This window comes from Akebia trifoliata, chromosome 6, assembly GCF_017979445.1.
Source record: "Akebia trifoliata isolate Shusen 1 chromosome 6, ASM1797944v1, whole genome shotgun sequence".
NCBI classification, from domain to species: domain Eukaryota; kingdom Viridiplantae; phylum Streptophyta; class Magnoliopsida; order Ranunculales; family Lardizabalaceae; genus Akebia; species Akebia trifoliata.
Window position 1 is genome coordinate 11,347,896 of NC_141380.1, and position 15,995 is coordinate 11,363,890.

Genomic DNA, 15,995 nt, shown 5'->3' on the forward strand with positions numbered 1-15,995 from the left:
ATTTTTCCTTTCTGATCAACCATTCTGCTGAAGAGTCTTAACATTGGACATTTGATGCTCAATGCCAGACTCCAAACAAAGTTTCAAGACCTCACTGTAGGTGTACTCCGAACCATGATCAGACCGGAAGGTCTTAACAGTACGACCAAACTGCGTATGAACCATAACAAGAAATCGTTTAAAAATTCCAAAAACTTCACTTTTGTTTTTCATAAGATAGACCCACGTGGTACGACTGTAGTCATCGATGAATAAGACAAAATATCGAAAACCAAGAGTTGAGGTGACGGGTGAAAGAGCCCACACATCAGAATGGATTAGGCCAAACATAGCAGGTGCAGTAGTATTCATACTAATAGGATAAGAGGAATGCACATGTTTAGTTAATTGACAAGTTTCACAAGAAAATTCAAGTAAATTTTTATTATTAAACAAAGCAGGGAACATGTGTTTCAAATATCCAAAAGAAATATGGCCTAAGCGTAAGGGCCAACGCATTACAAGAGCCTTATTAGACTGACTACTATTACTAATTTGGGAAGTAGAATGGGTGCTACGTAAACTAGGTATGTCCAAGAGATACAGTCTATGCACTTCACGTTCAGTGCCAATCGTCCTCTTTGACTCCAAATCCTGAAAGATATAATGAGAGAGATAAAAAATCACACTACAATGAAGGGAGTTCAAAGAAGATAAGGGAAAAACTCTCAACAACACCCTTGCTGTGAATACAGGCTCCAAATAGCATATGTGCTAATCGCAGCCCTCTAACCAGATCCAAAAAACACCCTGTGAGGCTCCAAACAGCCTCTGTGCTAATCACAGATTTCAGACAAATCTCCAAACAGCCTCTGTACTGATCGTAGGCTCCAAACTGCACCTCTGCAGTGATCGTAACCCTCAAAACAACCTTCTGTTATGATTGCAAGTCTCTAACAGAACCTCTGCAGTGATTGTAAGCCTCAAAAACACCTGCTGATATGATCGCAAGGTTCTAACTGCACCTCTGCAGTGATCGCAAGCCTCAAAACAAGGTTTTGCTATGATTGTAAGATGTCAAAGACAACAAAACAACAATCTGCTATAATAGGAAGACACTAACAGGATGTTTGTTGTGTCGCAGGAGAAATAATAGCAAACTGTTGTAATCTAGCGGGTCAAAAATAGCCTAACGATAGCAATTGCTGTGTCACAATGCACTGTGGAGGTGTCGCAGGCTTAATCTTCAGCAAACCATCACATTGCTGTTGTCGCCAACCCCAAACAGCAGTGTTGCTGATGGAACAGCCTGATTGCAGGCTTCAAACAGGTCTTAGGCTCCTATCGCATGATGCGATTAGGGTATACAGTAAAGAAGAACCCCCGTAGGGGTGATAAAAATGAAGTCCAGAGGTGTGGAGGGGATTTAAGGAAGATGAGGGCAGTAAAAATTTGAGCAGATGAAGAAGTGGGTGGTGCTAGAGGTCGAGAGAGCTTGGCTCTGATACCAAGTTGAAGTTTAGAAAAAGAAGAGTTTATTTGATTAATTAGCCCTAATCAGGCTTTATAGCATTACAAAGTCTGTATTTAGTAAAAAGACTAAAAAGGACATACTAAAATAAGAAACATAATAATAACATAATTATTTAACGGTTTCCTATTCTCTTCCTTTCTAAGAATACCCCTACAACTTTATTGTCTTTCCTCTACTACCCATTTCCAACTCCAACTTTATTGTTTTTCCTCTTTTACCCCATTAACGCAAAAGAGGATACCCATGCCGAAGGCATAGACAAACTCTAGTATATATATACACATATTACGTGTATCTAAGCCTTATATATTTGGGATATTTATTTCCAAACAAGATTTTGTGGTATCGCTACTGGGAACCGACTCGCGTCTGTCTTTCTTACATGAGTTCTAAGAAAGAGAGTCAAGTTTATGGGAAGTAGGGAGAGTTTCTATTTTGTAGACCACAAATTTGTATAGTAAAGGGAGGAGTACAACTCCCCTAAAATCTCTTATTTTTTGCAGCTTTAACGAATCTTATTGGTGTATAACTCCCCTTAACCCCAATCTTCTGTAAGAGATTAATCCAAATAACCTTAGAACCCAAGTCTTAAACCTCTAGCCTAAACAATTATTTCTCTCCCAAACAAGCCATATGCGATCTCTAGGGTAAAATTTTTTACCCTCATCTTTATCTTATTGTTTGATGAGTAAATCTACTAGATTAAAGAGGGAAAAAAGAAAAAAGATACAAAAGAAGGACAAGAAGACCTGCCTGAAAAAAAGAATAAGGAGAAAAATGCAAAAGAAAAAGGACAAAAGCTGATGACTACTACACCCATATTTTTATCCTCACCTTTTACAATGAGATTGTATCTCCTTCAACCTTGAACAATAGGATTTTGAGAGAAAAAGGAGTTAATGATGTGTATTGGTGACACATGACAAAAGCAGTTATAAGGGATATTTTTAAACCTAAAACATATTTTTTTCTTTACAATATTTATCTCTAAAATGCTGATTCTTACGAATGTTTAGAAACGTTTTGAACGTAATGTTCAATTTTGTTTCGATTTTTTTCCTTGACCAAAACATTTATCCGAAACAAAATTTTAAACCTAATAACAACCTTTAGAAGTTAGTTATGATTCTCTATAGCTTTTCCAACACCTGAAGTTTTGACAAGCCAAAGAGTGAAGATTTTGACTTCTAAATGGCTTGGAGGCGTTCCGGCATGACAAATCTAGTTGGACCAAGTGAAGCCTTTTTCATAGATCAGGCTTGTTTGGTTCACTTAGATCACAAATCTTAGCAAATATTCATCATTTTAGCTCAAGAAAACCCAATTCATAGATAACACAACTTACTGGAAAACCACATAACCCTAGCCTTATCTTCAGATTTCGTAATTTAATTATGGGTATGTAACTAACGAACATCCCTTTGACACTGTTGAGAGGGAAATAAGCTAATCAGAATCAACATATTGGCTTAGAACTACCATGAAAACCATCACAAACCTGAAGAGGAAAAATAAGATTTCCTACAGGCAATCCAAAAGCATGGGATATGGTCCAATGATCCAGAAAAGTCTATCTACCCTCTCAAACATCAGCAGTTCACCACCACTAGCATCTATGCTTTATCCTCAATACTTTTTTTTGACAAGTAAAAAAGATTAGTGGTTAGACAGGTGAAGTTGGGTTAAGGGGGTTTGAACCTAGGACATCAAAGCAATTCTCCACACATCTTACCAACTTGGCTAAGTTGGCACTTACTTTTCCCAAATACAGGAATGTAAAGTTTAACATCATTTTGCAATTCCTTCTTATTTTAAGCCAACTCTGTTAACCAACCATCTATCCCAAAAGGTCGACCTGTTAGGAATGGGACAAACAATGAATATAAATGGGTCATGGGCTAAATAGGAATATGATAGTACATAACACCTGGGAGGAGGCAAATCCCAAACTCAACCCCAACCTCCCACAAGCACGTGCATGCACACCACTCCCCACCCCCACCCAAAGGGTGGAAAGAATCAAACCCATGACTAATACAGACCTTCTGCTCTGATACAATGTTAACCAACAATCTATCCAAAAAGGTCAACCTATCAGGAATAAAATTAGGTAAAGGAAGAAAAGTCAACCTGTTAGGGGGTCATCTCATCCTCCTTTTTTGAAATAAAATTTATACTTAATAAAAAAAATCTATCCCAAAAAGGCAACCTATTAGGAAGGTATCGAACAATGAATATAAGAGGGTTATGAGCTAAACAGGGATACAATAAATATAACACCCAAAGCAGGCCAATCCCTCCTCAACAAACTCTGCCTGTGAAGTGTTTCATTTACCTACATTCTGTCCCAAGCCCAGAAAAAGAGGCTTATATCAGGTCGGCAGCCAATGTAAAAAAAATTTTCACGTCCTGGAATCTGAACATCAATGGGTCCAATTGAAAATGCAAAGAATTCAAGCACTTGGTCAGAGATTGGAATAAACTTGTGTTTGGAAATGTTACCACTTACTTTTTGATTTAGTGAAAGAAATAGCCAATATGCAAATAGCCAGACACATGCTTTCATCAATCCCTGAACCGAGTAATGAAGAAAAAACTAACATGAATCGATATATTAAGGCTCAACTGCACACTACAGCGCATTATTTCCATAGAAACCCTCTGACACAAGTCAAAGTGTGCAACCTCCTTTATCCAGGCTTGGGGCTAGCAATGCAGCAGGCCTAATGCTCATATAGGCAGAGTTCCTCACAAACACTCCCTTGTAAATTTAATTATATAAGATTAGTAAATAAATCCATTCTAGAAGGAGCATAGGACAAACAGAAAAGCCTACAATAACTATGTCTATATGTATCAAAACAAAAATAAATCAAGCCCATTGCAAACAGAAATAAACCAGGGTCCCTAGCAGTCAACTGATTTGATGGAGACAATTCAATTCCTGTAAGAATTTGTAACTAATTTTACCTTCCACAATTCCTTTTTAGCTTCTGGGTCCTCTGCAAAAACAAAATCAGAACCATTATGTTCAGAAACAAGATTCTGAACAATCAATGTTTGCTCACGTGAATATGCTTCTGAAAATAATACAGGAGAAAAATTATCACTTAGAACACAAGACTGAGGATCATCAAGTGCAAGTCATACAAAAAAAAAGCCATGTATGCATACAGGACATAGCGGATTTGGTCATGAGAAGCAAGTGCAACATATAATCCAAGACAGATAGACAGAAACTACACACATGCACAATAGAGTGAGGAACACTCCATTGGATGTATACTGGCATCCTGCAGAAGAGATCCTTCTATATTATAAATCAGCATATCCTGATTTCAAAAGAGTTAATTCAGATTCAAGAATAAAGCACTCAGGAAAACTCAAATTTTGCAATGAGGAATTTTTTCAGAGTGGTCACAAGGAAAAAAAGATTTGTTAGCTAAATTTTTTCGGTTCGATTTCAAAGAAGAGATACATGATGTAACATGAAGATGGGTTTCAAAAAAGGGTCAAATTAGTTGAGGGGGGTTGGTAACTAAAATTGAGAGTGGGATGGATAAAAGGTGATAACAATAGTGCTTTCTTCATCCATGTGGTCCATAGCAGCTCTTTCAAAGAGATGGGAATATATATAGACACCATCCCTGGGAAAGCCTGACGGCCTGGTGGTCGGCGTAACAATAATGACATTTGTCGATATGCCACCGCCTGTTTACTAAGATCATCATAGATTATTAATGCGTGCATTCCATTATCGCGGAAATATTCCCCCATGGCACACCCAGAATATGGGGCCAGAAATTGCAGAGGAGCAGGATCCGAAGCGGTGGCTGCTACAAGAATGGAATATTCCAAAGCATTCGCTTCTGAAAGAATTTGAACTAATTGTGCCACAGTTGAGCGTTTCTGTCCAATCGCTACATAGACACAATACAATGTCTCACTCTCAGAGGGGCCCCTTGAGTTCATTTGCTTTTGGTTCAATATGGTATCGATAGCTATAGCTGGCACATACACTCTAATTTCTTATCTAGATTGGCCACCACGGGTTCAAAATATTAGGAGAGGACTGTTTAATGAAAGAAACCATGGATTTCTATGAAGAATTGTATTCAAATTGGGGCAGTCCAAGACACTACCTGGACAATCTGTCTTTTGACCAAATTTTGGATGACTAATAACATGGGAGGCCTTTTCATGAGGACGAGGTTTGGGAGATCATAAGATGGAAGGATGAAGATAAATCTACTGGATCTGATAGTTTTACAGTGACCCTTTTCTCAGAAAAGGAAAAAAAAAAAAAAACGGTGTTGCAGTGAGGTTATTGAGGAAGATTTTCTGTAGGTGGTGAAGAAATTACAAGGCAAGGCCTACCTTGAGTCATGCTCCACTGGCACCTCCATGGTCTTGATCCCTAAGAAGAATGGGGTAGAGGATCTATCAGCTCTGATGCAGATTAGTCTGGTGGGTACAACATATAAGATATTCACTAAAACACTAGCAACAAGAATAAAGACGGTCATGGCCTCAGTGATTGCACCAAAGCAAGGAGGTTCCATTAAATGGAAACAAATTTTGGATTACATCCATGCAAATGAATGTATTGGTACTAAAAAAAGGAGAGTAGACCAAATGCTATGTATAAGATTTATCCTGAGAATGCCTACGATTACATTAATTGGGATGTTTTAGAATATATGATGAAAATGGCATGTTTCAGTGTATCTGGATAAGATGGATTATGAGGTGTATATCATCAACGGCCTTCTCGATCATGATGAATGAGAGTCCTTGGGGTTATTTCAAGAGCTCTAAGGGTCTAAGACAAGGCAGATCTTCTCATCGTTCCTTCTTGATAAATTGGTCCAGTCCCCAAGGAAACTTGCTTCAAGAAAGGTCTGACAAGGCCACATCAAAGGCTTTGTGGCTAAAACTGGAGGGGCATAATCTTCTCACCATTCCTTTTTTACATAATGGTGGAGTCCCTAGAGAAACTTGTTCAAAAAAGGTCCGAGGAGGAAAAATCAAAGGCTTTGTGTGTAAAATTGGGAGGGTCATGATCTATCAATTTTAGCTTGCTGATAATAAATTGGTATTCATGGATGCATTCCATTCCCAACTTAGATTTTTCAAGGGGTTGTTATACTATTTTGAAGTGGTGTCATGCCTAGCCATAAAGCTGTCAAAAATTGAAGTTTGCAAGCTACGGATCAAAGGCCATATGGGATTCGATGCCAGAACAAGATGCAAGAATAAGAACATAGAAAACTAGATTTTACTCCAGAGGAAACAAATTGACTCTTATCAAGAGTCATTATCCAGCATGCCAGTTTATTTTCTCCTTTTTTCATTCATGAAGTCAGGTGAAAAGCGTTTGGACAAATTTTTCAGCAAATTCTTGTGGAATGACAAGGATAGGTCAAATAAGATTCATCTAGTCCAACGGAATAAGGTCGATCTAGAAAAACAATGGAGGTAGGAATGCAGAACCTAAGATAAAAATGGCTCTAATGGGGAAGTGGCTTTAAAGGTTTAGTCTACACCAGAATTGTCTAAGAAGGAAGATCATTCAAGCAAAATATGGAGGCTGGAGTTTAGGATGGGCAAGTGGAGCAAGTAAGACCTCGTCAGATGTGAGACAGAAAGACATCCCCAAGGTTTTGCCCGAATTTCGTGAAAGGGTGAAGTTCAAGGTTTTGGAAGATTGCTGGTATGGGGAGGCACCTCTGATGAATCAGTTTCATACCTTAACTCCATTTCACTGAATCAAAATAAGCTTTTGCGAAAATTTTCTTATTGAGTCTAAGAGTGATACATCTTAGAACTTTGGACTCAAAGAAAGTTCCAATGATTGGGAGGTGAACTCCCCAGCCAACCTTACCAAAAGCTTCTTGAGCATTCCATTCTCCGATACTCAGTTTTGGTTAAGAGTCAAGATGGCTCCTTCACGGATTATTTTATCACTTTCTCACGAGCGTATCTCAAGATAGTTCTGATGCTCCGGCTATTCTGGGATCCAAAGTGGTATTTTGTCTAGATTGCCACTCTGGATAAAATCCTTCTTTTTTTTTTGTCTAATAAGCAAAGAATTTTACTAAGAAACGAAAGAAAAAGGGTGATCAAGATGAACAACCTAAATACAAGAAACAAAAACAGTAACAACACACACAAAGAAAGTCAGTGGAGAATCTCAAGGAAACTGTGACAGCCGGTCATCTCATTCCCAGAACTTCATCATAGTAGATTTTTTGCCCATTGTGTAAAGTTAGGGGGAGTATCAACAGATTATATCTCTCACACTGATATTGCCAAATCCATCTGGTCCCCCTGTTTTAATCTCTCAGCCATTCACTGGATTCTTCCTTGGTCTGATCTCTGACCATTCTAGAATTGACAACCATCGACTTTCTCTTCAAGGAGTATCATTTGGAATTTGATCTCCTTTACTGTGGTTTGAGGTCTCTGAAAGGAGAGAAACAAGATGTCTTTAGAAGGGAAGGAACAGTGATTCCATGACATCATCCTTAGAGTTAAAACCTTTTCTATTGGTCTAAGTTTTTTAACAAGTTTAAGGGTCGATTATTTGAGGATTTCCTTTTTTAGACGGAAGCAAGTGATCCTTGGAGATGCCTAATTTCTCTTTGAATTGTTTATTTTGCTAAATACATTATTAAACCTAAAAAAAAAAAAAAAAACTATGACATAAGATTATAGACTGTTGAAATTAATAAAGGGGCAAAAATTGTGGAAAAGAGGACCAGGTGGACAAGAAATGACAAAAATACCATTTTTCTATCGCACAGAATTTTAAGGAAACTGCAATAAGATATCATATTTCTTGGGAGAAATGCATTTAGAATATATGATGTTTCACCTGTGCCAATAAATTCAAACATCAATGTTGGAAGTTCAGGCAAACTCTTCCCATTGGCGATATTGATAGCCTTCACTTGAACCTCATCCAACAGCTCTACCCTCGAAACCTAAATGAGGACAAAGAGAAAATATGCAAAGGAGCCAAGTAAGTAATCAACATGCCTCTTATCCAATAAAATATTTATCAACAATTAGCAATGCTTCTCAACCACAATTTTTACCCAATTATTTATCAACAATTAATAATCAACATGCTTCTCCACTCCACATGGCCATAGGTTATTCCCATGTCAATTTGACCCACCATACCCATCAACCCAATATCCTTCTAGAGTCAATGCACTCACTAGCAATTAGCAACCCCTTTTATCATCTCTCCTTCCCTCTGGCCCACCACACCCATCTCCCCCGTATCCTTCTAAAGTCAATGCACTCACTAGCAATTAGTAACCCCTTTTATCACCTCTCTCTCTCTCTCTCTTATTTACAGTAGAGGAAGCTATGAAATTTCAATGTCAACATATTTTCGGTCTCCAAGGAAAAGAAAATTCTCAACTCAGTGTTTAAATAATACCTTTTTCATGGAATTGATGGAATATGGAGAAATTTTACGTTGAAACTTTAGAAAACGTTGTTTAAAAAAAGAGCATGAAGCACCCCTAAACTATCAACAATAATGAATATATATTTTTTAATATGTACCAACTATAATAAATATCCATAGAAACCAAGGAAATAAATGTTAAGGGAGTTCTATTACATGTTGACTCAAGTCTCTAAGGGCCTACACACAAATGTAACTATATTTATACATGAAAATAATAACAATCACATTGGTTTCAGTATATAAATAAATAAATAAAAAAACTCATGACTATATGACTTGCATTTCCCTTGACAAAGTTTAAAATCTCGACTCGAGGAGATGTCCAGGTGAGGGATAAAAACTAACATTTCCCGACTGAGACATTCCAAAACATCCAATTTTGGGGTCAATTGTTTTTTCTTCAGTCTCGGACAAAAATTCTGGTTCACAAAACTTTGAACCATGTCCCTCATGACCCAGAATACTAAATGAGAAATCACCATCCTCATAAAACTCAACCTCCCTTATAACTCGAACCAAGTGTGTTGTCCTCTAGACAGCCTATTAGAAGCCTCTGCATGTCTAATCTCACTTTGAGACATGTTGTGTACTGTACTCCACAAACTGCAAACTTCAAAGTCCATGATTTTTTTTTTTTTTTTTACTTTTTTTGTTTTTATTAATAAAATTCTTACAAGTTTCAATGAAGTATACACTAATATTCAATTGTTACCCAAAACGCATATAGGAATCGATTTTGATAAAAAAAAAAAAAAAAAAAAATTATTGGGGTTTGGATAGGTTCTAAATGACAGTTGAGAAGTTTGATTTTCTAAGCTATCAAAAAAATTAAGAAATAATGCAATTTCTTTATCGCATTTAAAAAACAAATGGTGGAAATACCTTGTTCATAAAAAACTAAGCAAAATGAATAGGGATTTCAAAGAAAATTTTGCAAAAAGAACTTCAAGTGTCTTGATGTTGGTGCTAGGAAAGGAAGATAGTTTGCCTATGTTATGTTTCCTAGATATTTAAAAATGCGTGGTGTATCTATGTCGTGTTCATATCAGGTACATCTTGCATCCTTGTCGTAGTTGGGCATCAAGGTTTCTAAGCTCTTCTCATATTTTTAAAACATATGCTGATCTCCTTGGTTCTTATTGTTGTCAAGTGTCTAGTTTCTTATGGGTGTGTGTGTTTGTATCATTTTTGGTGTGTGTGTATGTATGAGGATATACTTGTACATTTAAAATCTTCTCTTCATCTTAATATACAAAGGCTTGTAGGATCATTGCCCTGTAAGCATGTTTTCCCAAATAATCAAGTTGGTATCAAAGCTAGGGTTTCCCTTGCTCCTTTTTCTGCTGATGTCAACATGATGTCATGATGACATCAGCCCTGTTCAGCTCCAAACCTCCATTGATGAGTGCTTCCGATGGAGTTTCATCTCTCAGGTCTCATGGACTCCTCAAATCTGGATTTTGAGGTCACTTGATGTGGTTTTCGAGCAATTGCAGGTTGTGAACTCATCGTCCTCAATTTGCATGTTTTGTTGATATCTCTTCATCCAACTCTCCGATTTTCAACCCCATTAAAAAGTAGGTCATTTTTGGCTCTAAATCCCATCTACAACCTCTGATCTTTGGATCATCGAGGTTTGATAGGGTTTTTTACCCTTCTTTTTCAATTTCAGCTCTTAGGAAACCCATTTCTACATCGCGTTTTTCTGTTTCTGGCTAATGAAGCTCTCTTTGGTTGTCAACATCTTGCTCATTGATTTCATCTAGGATCCAACTTCTTTACTCTTGTTTATCCGATATCATAATAATTGCTTTTTGGTGAAGCATCTTTGTAATGGATTATAAATCCCTTGTTCCTCCCACCCTCTTCAATCAGATTGCTAAATCTATCATCAATTTAACGTTCAGTGGTGATAATTTTCTCGCGTAGCGTCGACCTATTACTCTCTACATTGGGGGTTGATCGAAGATGGGTTATCTTACCGAGGATACTTGATGTAGATGGGCTTGTTGACACTTATCTTAATGTCGCTAATCGAGTTAAGCGTTGAAGAAAGAAATCAGCAATATTGACAAACCGAGTTGACTCAATCAAACCGGGTCAACTTGGATTTCACCAGCCTGGTTCAGGTTAACCCAGTTGGGTCAAGACTCATCCCAACTTTGATTTTAGCCATATGTCTTTAAGTTATTTTAGTTTTAAGTTATTTAGAAGTTGGTTAGTTTCTCTTTCAACTCTAAGAAATTTCTATTTTGTTTAGTTTCTAAGTTTTTTAGGTTTTAATTTATTTTCTAATTTCTATTTTTGTTTTAAATTCATTTTTATTATTTAGACTATAATTAGAAGTGTTCCAATTTGAGTAATAGGATTAGAAAGTTAGCATTATGCATAGATAGGTTAGGAATGTTAATTTTTTATCTTTTAGTAGGGTATTAAATTGTTATGATGGAGTTATCTATAAAAAGAGCTCCAAATCCGAAAAATAATAATAATCAATTAATTCAATTATCTTTTCTCTTTTAATTACTTTTTAGCTTTATGCTTTATTTTCTTTCAAACTATTACTTGTTTATCAATTGAATCTATTGATTTAAATTGATTTTGAGTGTTCTATTGAATACAATATCTTAATTCTTATCGAATCTATTGATTCACACGCTTCCGCTACATATTAACTTGGTTAGACTGAGTCAACTCGATCCAATCTTTGACTGGTTCCCAAGACCTAGTCCAACTTTCTCTTAGGACTCTTTCTTTTATTAAGTTTCTATTTTTTAAGTTGCTAAAGTAATCCTAATTAGTTTCTATTTCAATTTTAGAAAGTTTCATTTCCTAATTGGTTTTTAATTTGTTTTATGTTTCTATTCTTCTTTAATTCGTTTTTATTCTTTAGATTATAACTACAAGTCCTTTTAGATGTTCAAATTGAGTTCTAATAGAATTAGAAGGTTGGTATGTTATAGATAGATAAAAAGTTACATTTTAGCATTTCAGAAGTTTTCTAAGTTGTTATGGAGTTATCTATATAAGGAGCTCCAATAAACAAATTCAATAGTTAGTTTTTTTTAAGATTGAATAATAAAAGAAAAAGAAGAGACTTTTCTTCCTTTTTTTTTTTTTAGCATAAGAGCTCGATATTGGTTATTAATTTTAGTGTTTGCGATTGATTTCCATCAATCTCAAACTTCGATTGAAGTTTCTAGTCTATTTTGCTCGACATAGAGATTCTGCATTACTCCTACTTCTTGGGATTTCACCCTAGAACCAAATTTTTAACAAACTCTAGATTTGTGTACTCTACCCTGCATCAGTTAGTATTAGAGACATACTCTTTTGTTTTTCAACATGTCGATGGGTACAAGGAGCCATGATCATTTAAAGAGAGACGCACGAGAACACATTAAGCGCGAGAAATACATAACGCATTTGAGGAAATTACTGCTCAAATTGATAATGTTCATCAATCAATTGATGAGAGATTGGAAGTGAATTTAAAGCAAATTCAAGCCAAGTGCGACGAAGAGTTGGCAAAGCATGATAGAACGATAGAGGAACTTCAAAGGAAGAAACAAACTCTTAAAGAGAGACTTAAATCATTTCGGAGTGAAATTCAATCCGTAGTCAAAGCCGAACTAGAACAACCACTACAGAGAGTTCGCCAAGTTGAAGAAGATGTTTTACAATTCTCTACACGTCTGTATTCTCTTTCTCAATTTGCTGATGAAAGTATCTCTTCCCATCCTCAAGTTGTTTCTGCCACCAAAATCCTCCCCCAACTCTCCATAGCCAAAATTGAAATTCCCCATGCCCAACCCTCCCTCCCCAACAAAATTATTTTGTTCCACCATCTTCAAACCAAGTTGTTCACGTATTTTACCCCAACATTATACCTCTCTGAAACACCAAAATCATCATCAACTTCCATAAGACACTACCTATTCACCAAACCCAAAACAAGTATCTCCCCATTACCCAAATCTACCATCTGGATGACACTCACCATGAGGAGTTACATGTTTTTTCGAAGTATGGCAACGACACACAAAGGCAAAATTTTTAACGCCAAGTGGGAAAATGTTTCCAAACTTGAGGTGCCTACCTTCCATGGGACTATGGAACCCAAATTATATCTTGTTTGAGTAGTCCTAACTAAAGACAAGATGGCTTCAGGAGGAAACCTTGCTTTCAAGAAGATTGGGCCTTAAGAAGTGCTAAAGAAGATTAATTATAAAAGCCAACCAGCTCAACCTACCCGCCACTATACGCATTTTCAATGTTTTAAATGTCAAGCTCCTATCTCCATACTTTGGTGATAATACTTCCGATGATGCTACTGTGAATTCGAGGGCAAATTCTCTCCAACTTGGGGAGAAAGATGTATTAGGCTTACCGATACTTATCTCAATGTCTATGATCGAGTTAAGAAGCGTCGAAGAAAGAAATCAACAACATGGACTAAGTCAAATCTGTTTGAACGAGTCAACTCGATCCAATCTTTGACCGATCCACAAGACCTAGTCCAACTTCTCTTAGGACTTTTTCTTTTATTGAGTTCTATTTTTTATGTTGTTTAAGTAATCCTAATTAGTTTCTATTTTAATTTTAGAAAGTTTTATTTCCTAATTAGTTTCCAATTTGTTTTATGTTTCTATTTTTCTTTAAATACGTTTTTATTCTTTAGATTATAATTAGAAGTCCTTTAAGGTGTCCAAATTGAATTCTAATAGGATTAAAAGGTTAGTAATATGTTATAGATAGATTAAAAAGTTACTTTTTAGTATTTTAGAAGTTTTCTAACTTGTTATGGAGTTATCTATATAAGGAGCTCTAATAAACAAATTCAACAGTTAGTTTTTTTTAAGATTGAATAATAAAAGGAAAAGAAGAGACTTTTCTTCCCTTTTCTTAATGTTAGTGTTTGCAATTGATTTCCATCAATCTCAAACTTAGATTGAAGTATCTAGTCTGTTTTGCTCGACATAGAGATTCTTCATTACTCCTACGTCTTGGGATTTCACCTTAGAACCAGATTTTTAACATAAACTCTAGATTTGTGTGTTCTACCCTACATCAATACTCCTCGGCCTATTGATGTTGGTACTATTACTAATTGAGATTTTGAGAATTGCATCATTATGAACTGGCTTCTCAACTCTATTGAGTCCTAGATTATTGCCAAGTACATTTTTTATAAGATTGCTCATCAGGTGTGGACCTCACTTTCACAGACGTATGCCATGGCGAAAATGATATGCGAATCTACCAACTTATTCGTCAGTTAGATACTTTTCAATAGGGAGACAATTTTGTTTCTGATTATTACAGTGTCCTCTAGAGCAATTGGGAAGAGCTAAGTCAATATAAACCTCTTTATATGCTCCAACCTGAGTCTACTAAGATTGTTGCCAAGCAGGTTAAGCGTCACTAGATCTATGATTTTTTGGGAGGTCTTCGCACTGAGTAAGAGCAATTGCGCACTCAGATTCTAATGACATGCCTTATTCCTCCACCTCACACCATCTATGCCACAATTTTGAGCGACGAGCGTTGTCATGCAGTTATATCTTCAGGGACTTCCTCAGTTGCTCATCATGATCGTATTGCTTTTGTCAGTGCCTTTCATTCTCCCATTCATCCCTCTATTGGACGTGGTCGAGAGAATGATTGAGGTTGTAGTGGCCATAGTCACTCCAGTATGATATGTTCTCATTGTGGTATTGTGAGACATGACTATGCTCAGCGTTATTGTCTCCATGGTTATCCTGAGGGCTACCGTTCTCATTCTGTTGTTGTTGCTACCAATAATTCAACAGTTGTTGATGCTTCCCAACCTAAGTCTACTATTGATGCTTTGAGCTCCATGAAAACACAAATGGCTGAAATTATGCGTACCACTATGTTACTTTGTGCTGAGATGCAGCTTCCATCCAACCCTACTGCTACTGCTACAGTTGACCCATCCTCCTCGGCAACTTCAGGTATCCATGATTCTTCAGCTTATGCAGTCACTACTACATCATCCCCTACTCAGTGGGTCATAGACTCATGAGCCACTGACCACATGACGGGTGAGTCATAGAGTTATTCCTTATATTCTCCACCTTCCTCTCCAAAAAGAAGTTTGCCTTCCTAATGGTTTTTCTACACTTGTTACTGGGATAGAAACCATCCTTACCTCTTTTCTCTCTGTCTCATGTATGTTCCTCATTTTTTTAGTAATCTTTCTATCAGTAGTCTTATTAACCACTTAAATTGTTATGTTATTTTTTACCCTACCGATTGTGTTTTTCAGGACTTGTACGAGGAGGATTATTGGTAGGGGTGTCGAGAAAGGAGGCTTATATTACTACACTTACTCTTCGACTTTTGTTGTTGCCTCCACTACTGATGGCGACCTTTCTACTATTTTTCCTTTTTCTATAGATGCTAGTGTGGATACTTCAAATTTGTGGCATGCCAAGCTTGGGCATGTTGGCTTTCAGACCTTGTGTGCTTTAATTCCCAAATTTAGTCTTTTTTTTTTCTTCATCTAAATTTCAATGTGCGGTTTGTGAACTCACTAAACATGTTAGAAATATTTATCTTTCACGCATGCATCGTTGTAAGTTCATGTTTGAGTTGGTTCACTCTGATGTTTGGGGTCCTTCCCCAACCACATCTCTTGATGGTTTTCGCTACTATGTTACCTTTATTGATGACTACTCTCGCGCCACTTGGGTCTACCTTATGAAATCTAAGGATGAAGTTTTTTCTAAATTTCACAAATTTCATATTATGGTGTCCACCCTGTTTGGTACTCCGATTAAAGCTCTTCGGTCTGATAATGGTGGTGAGTATTGGTCCACTCCCTTTGTCCACTATCTTCTTGGCCATGGTCTTATCCATCAATTTACTTGTCCTTATACCCCTCAACAAAATGGTGTTGCTTAAAAGCCGCCATTTGGTTGGGGTGCCTGCTCTTTGTTACGTGATATGTAGATTCCTAACACCTACTAA

The 15,995-nt window shown here is 36.7% G+C and overlaps 1 protein-coding gene across 2 annotated transcripts in view; it reads right to left on the bottom strand.

Annotated features, from left to right (window-relative positions):
* Window positions 1-15,995, bottom strand: part of LOC147400213 (FAD-linked oxidases family protein) — a 73,911-nt gene that overhangs the window by 9,546 nt on the left and 48,370 nt on the right. For both annotated transcript variants that reach the window (XR_015179231.1, XM_086445828.1), the window contains exons 12-13: window positions 8,391-8,499; window positions 4,484-4,593 (exon numbers count right to left, since the gene is read on the bottom strand). Coding sequence is in view for 1 of the 2 variants with exons in the window: in XM_086445828.1 (XP_086301954.1) it covers window positions 4,484-4,593; window positions 8,391-8,499 (219 nt within the window). In the remaining variant the exon portion in view is untranslated. The remainder of the gene's footprint in view (window positions 1-4,483; window positions 4,594-8,390; window positions 8,500-15,995) is intronic.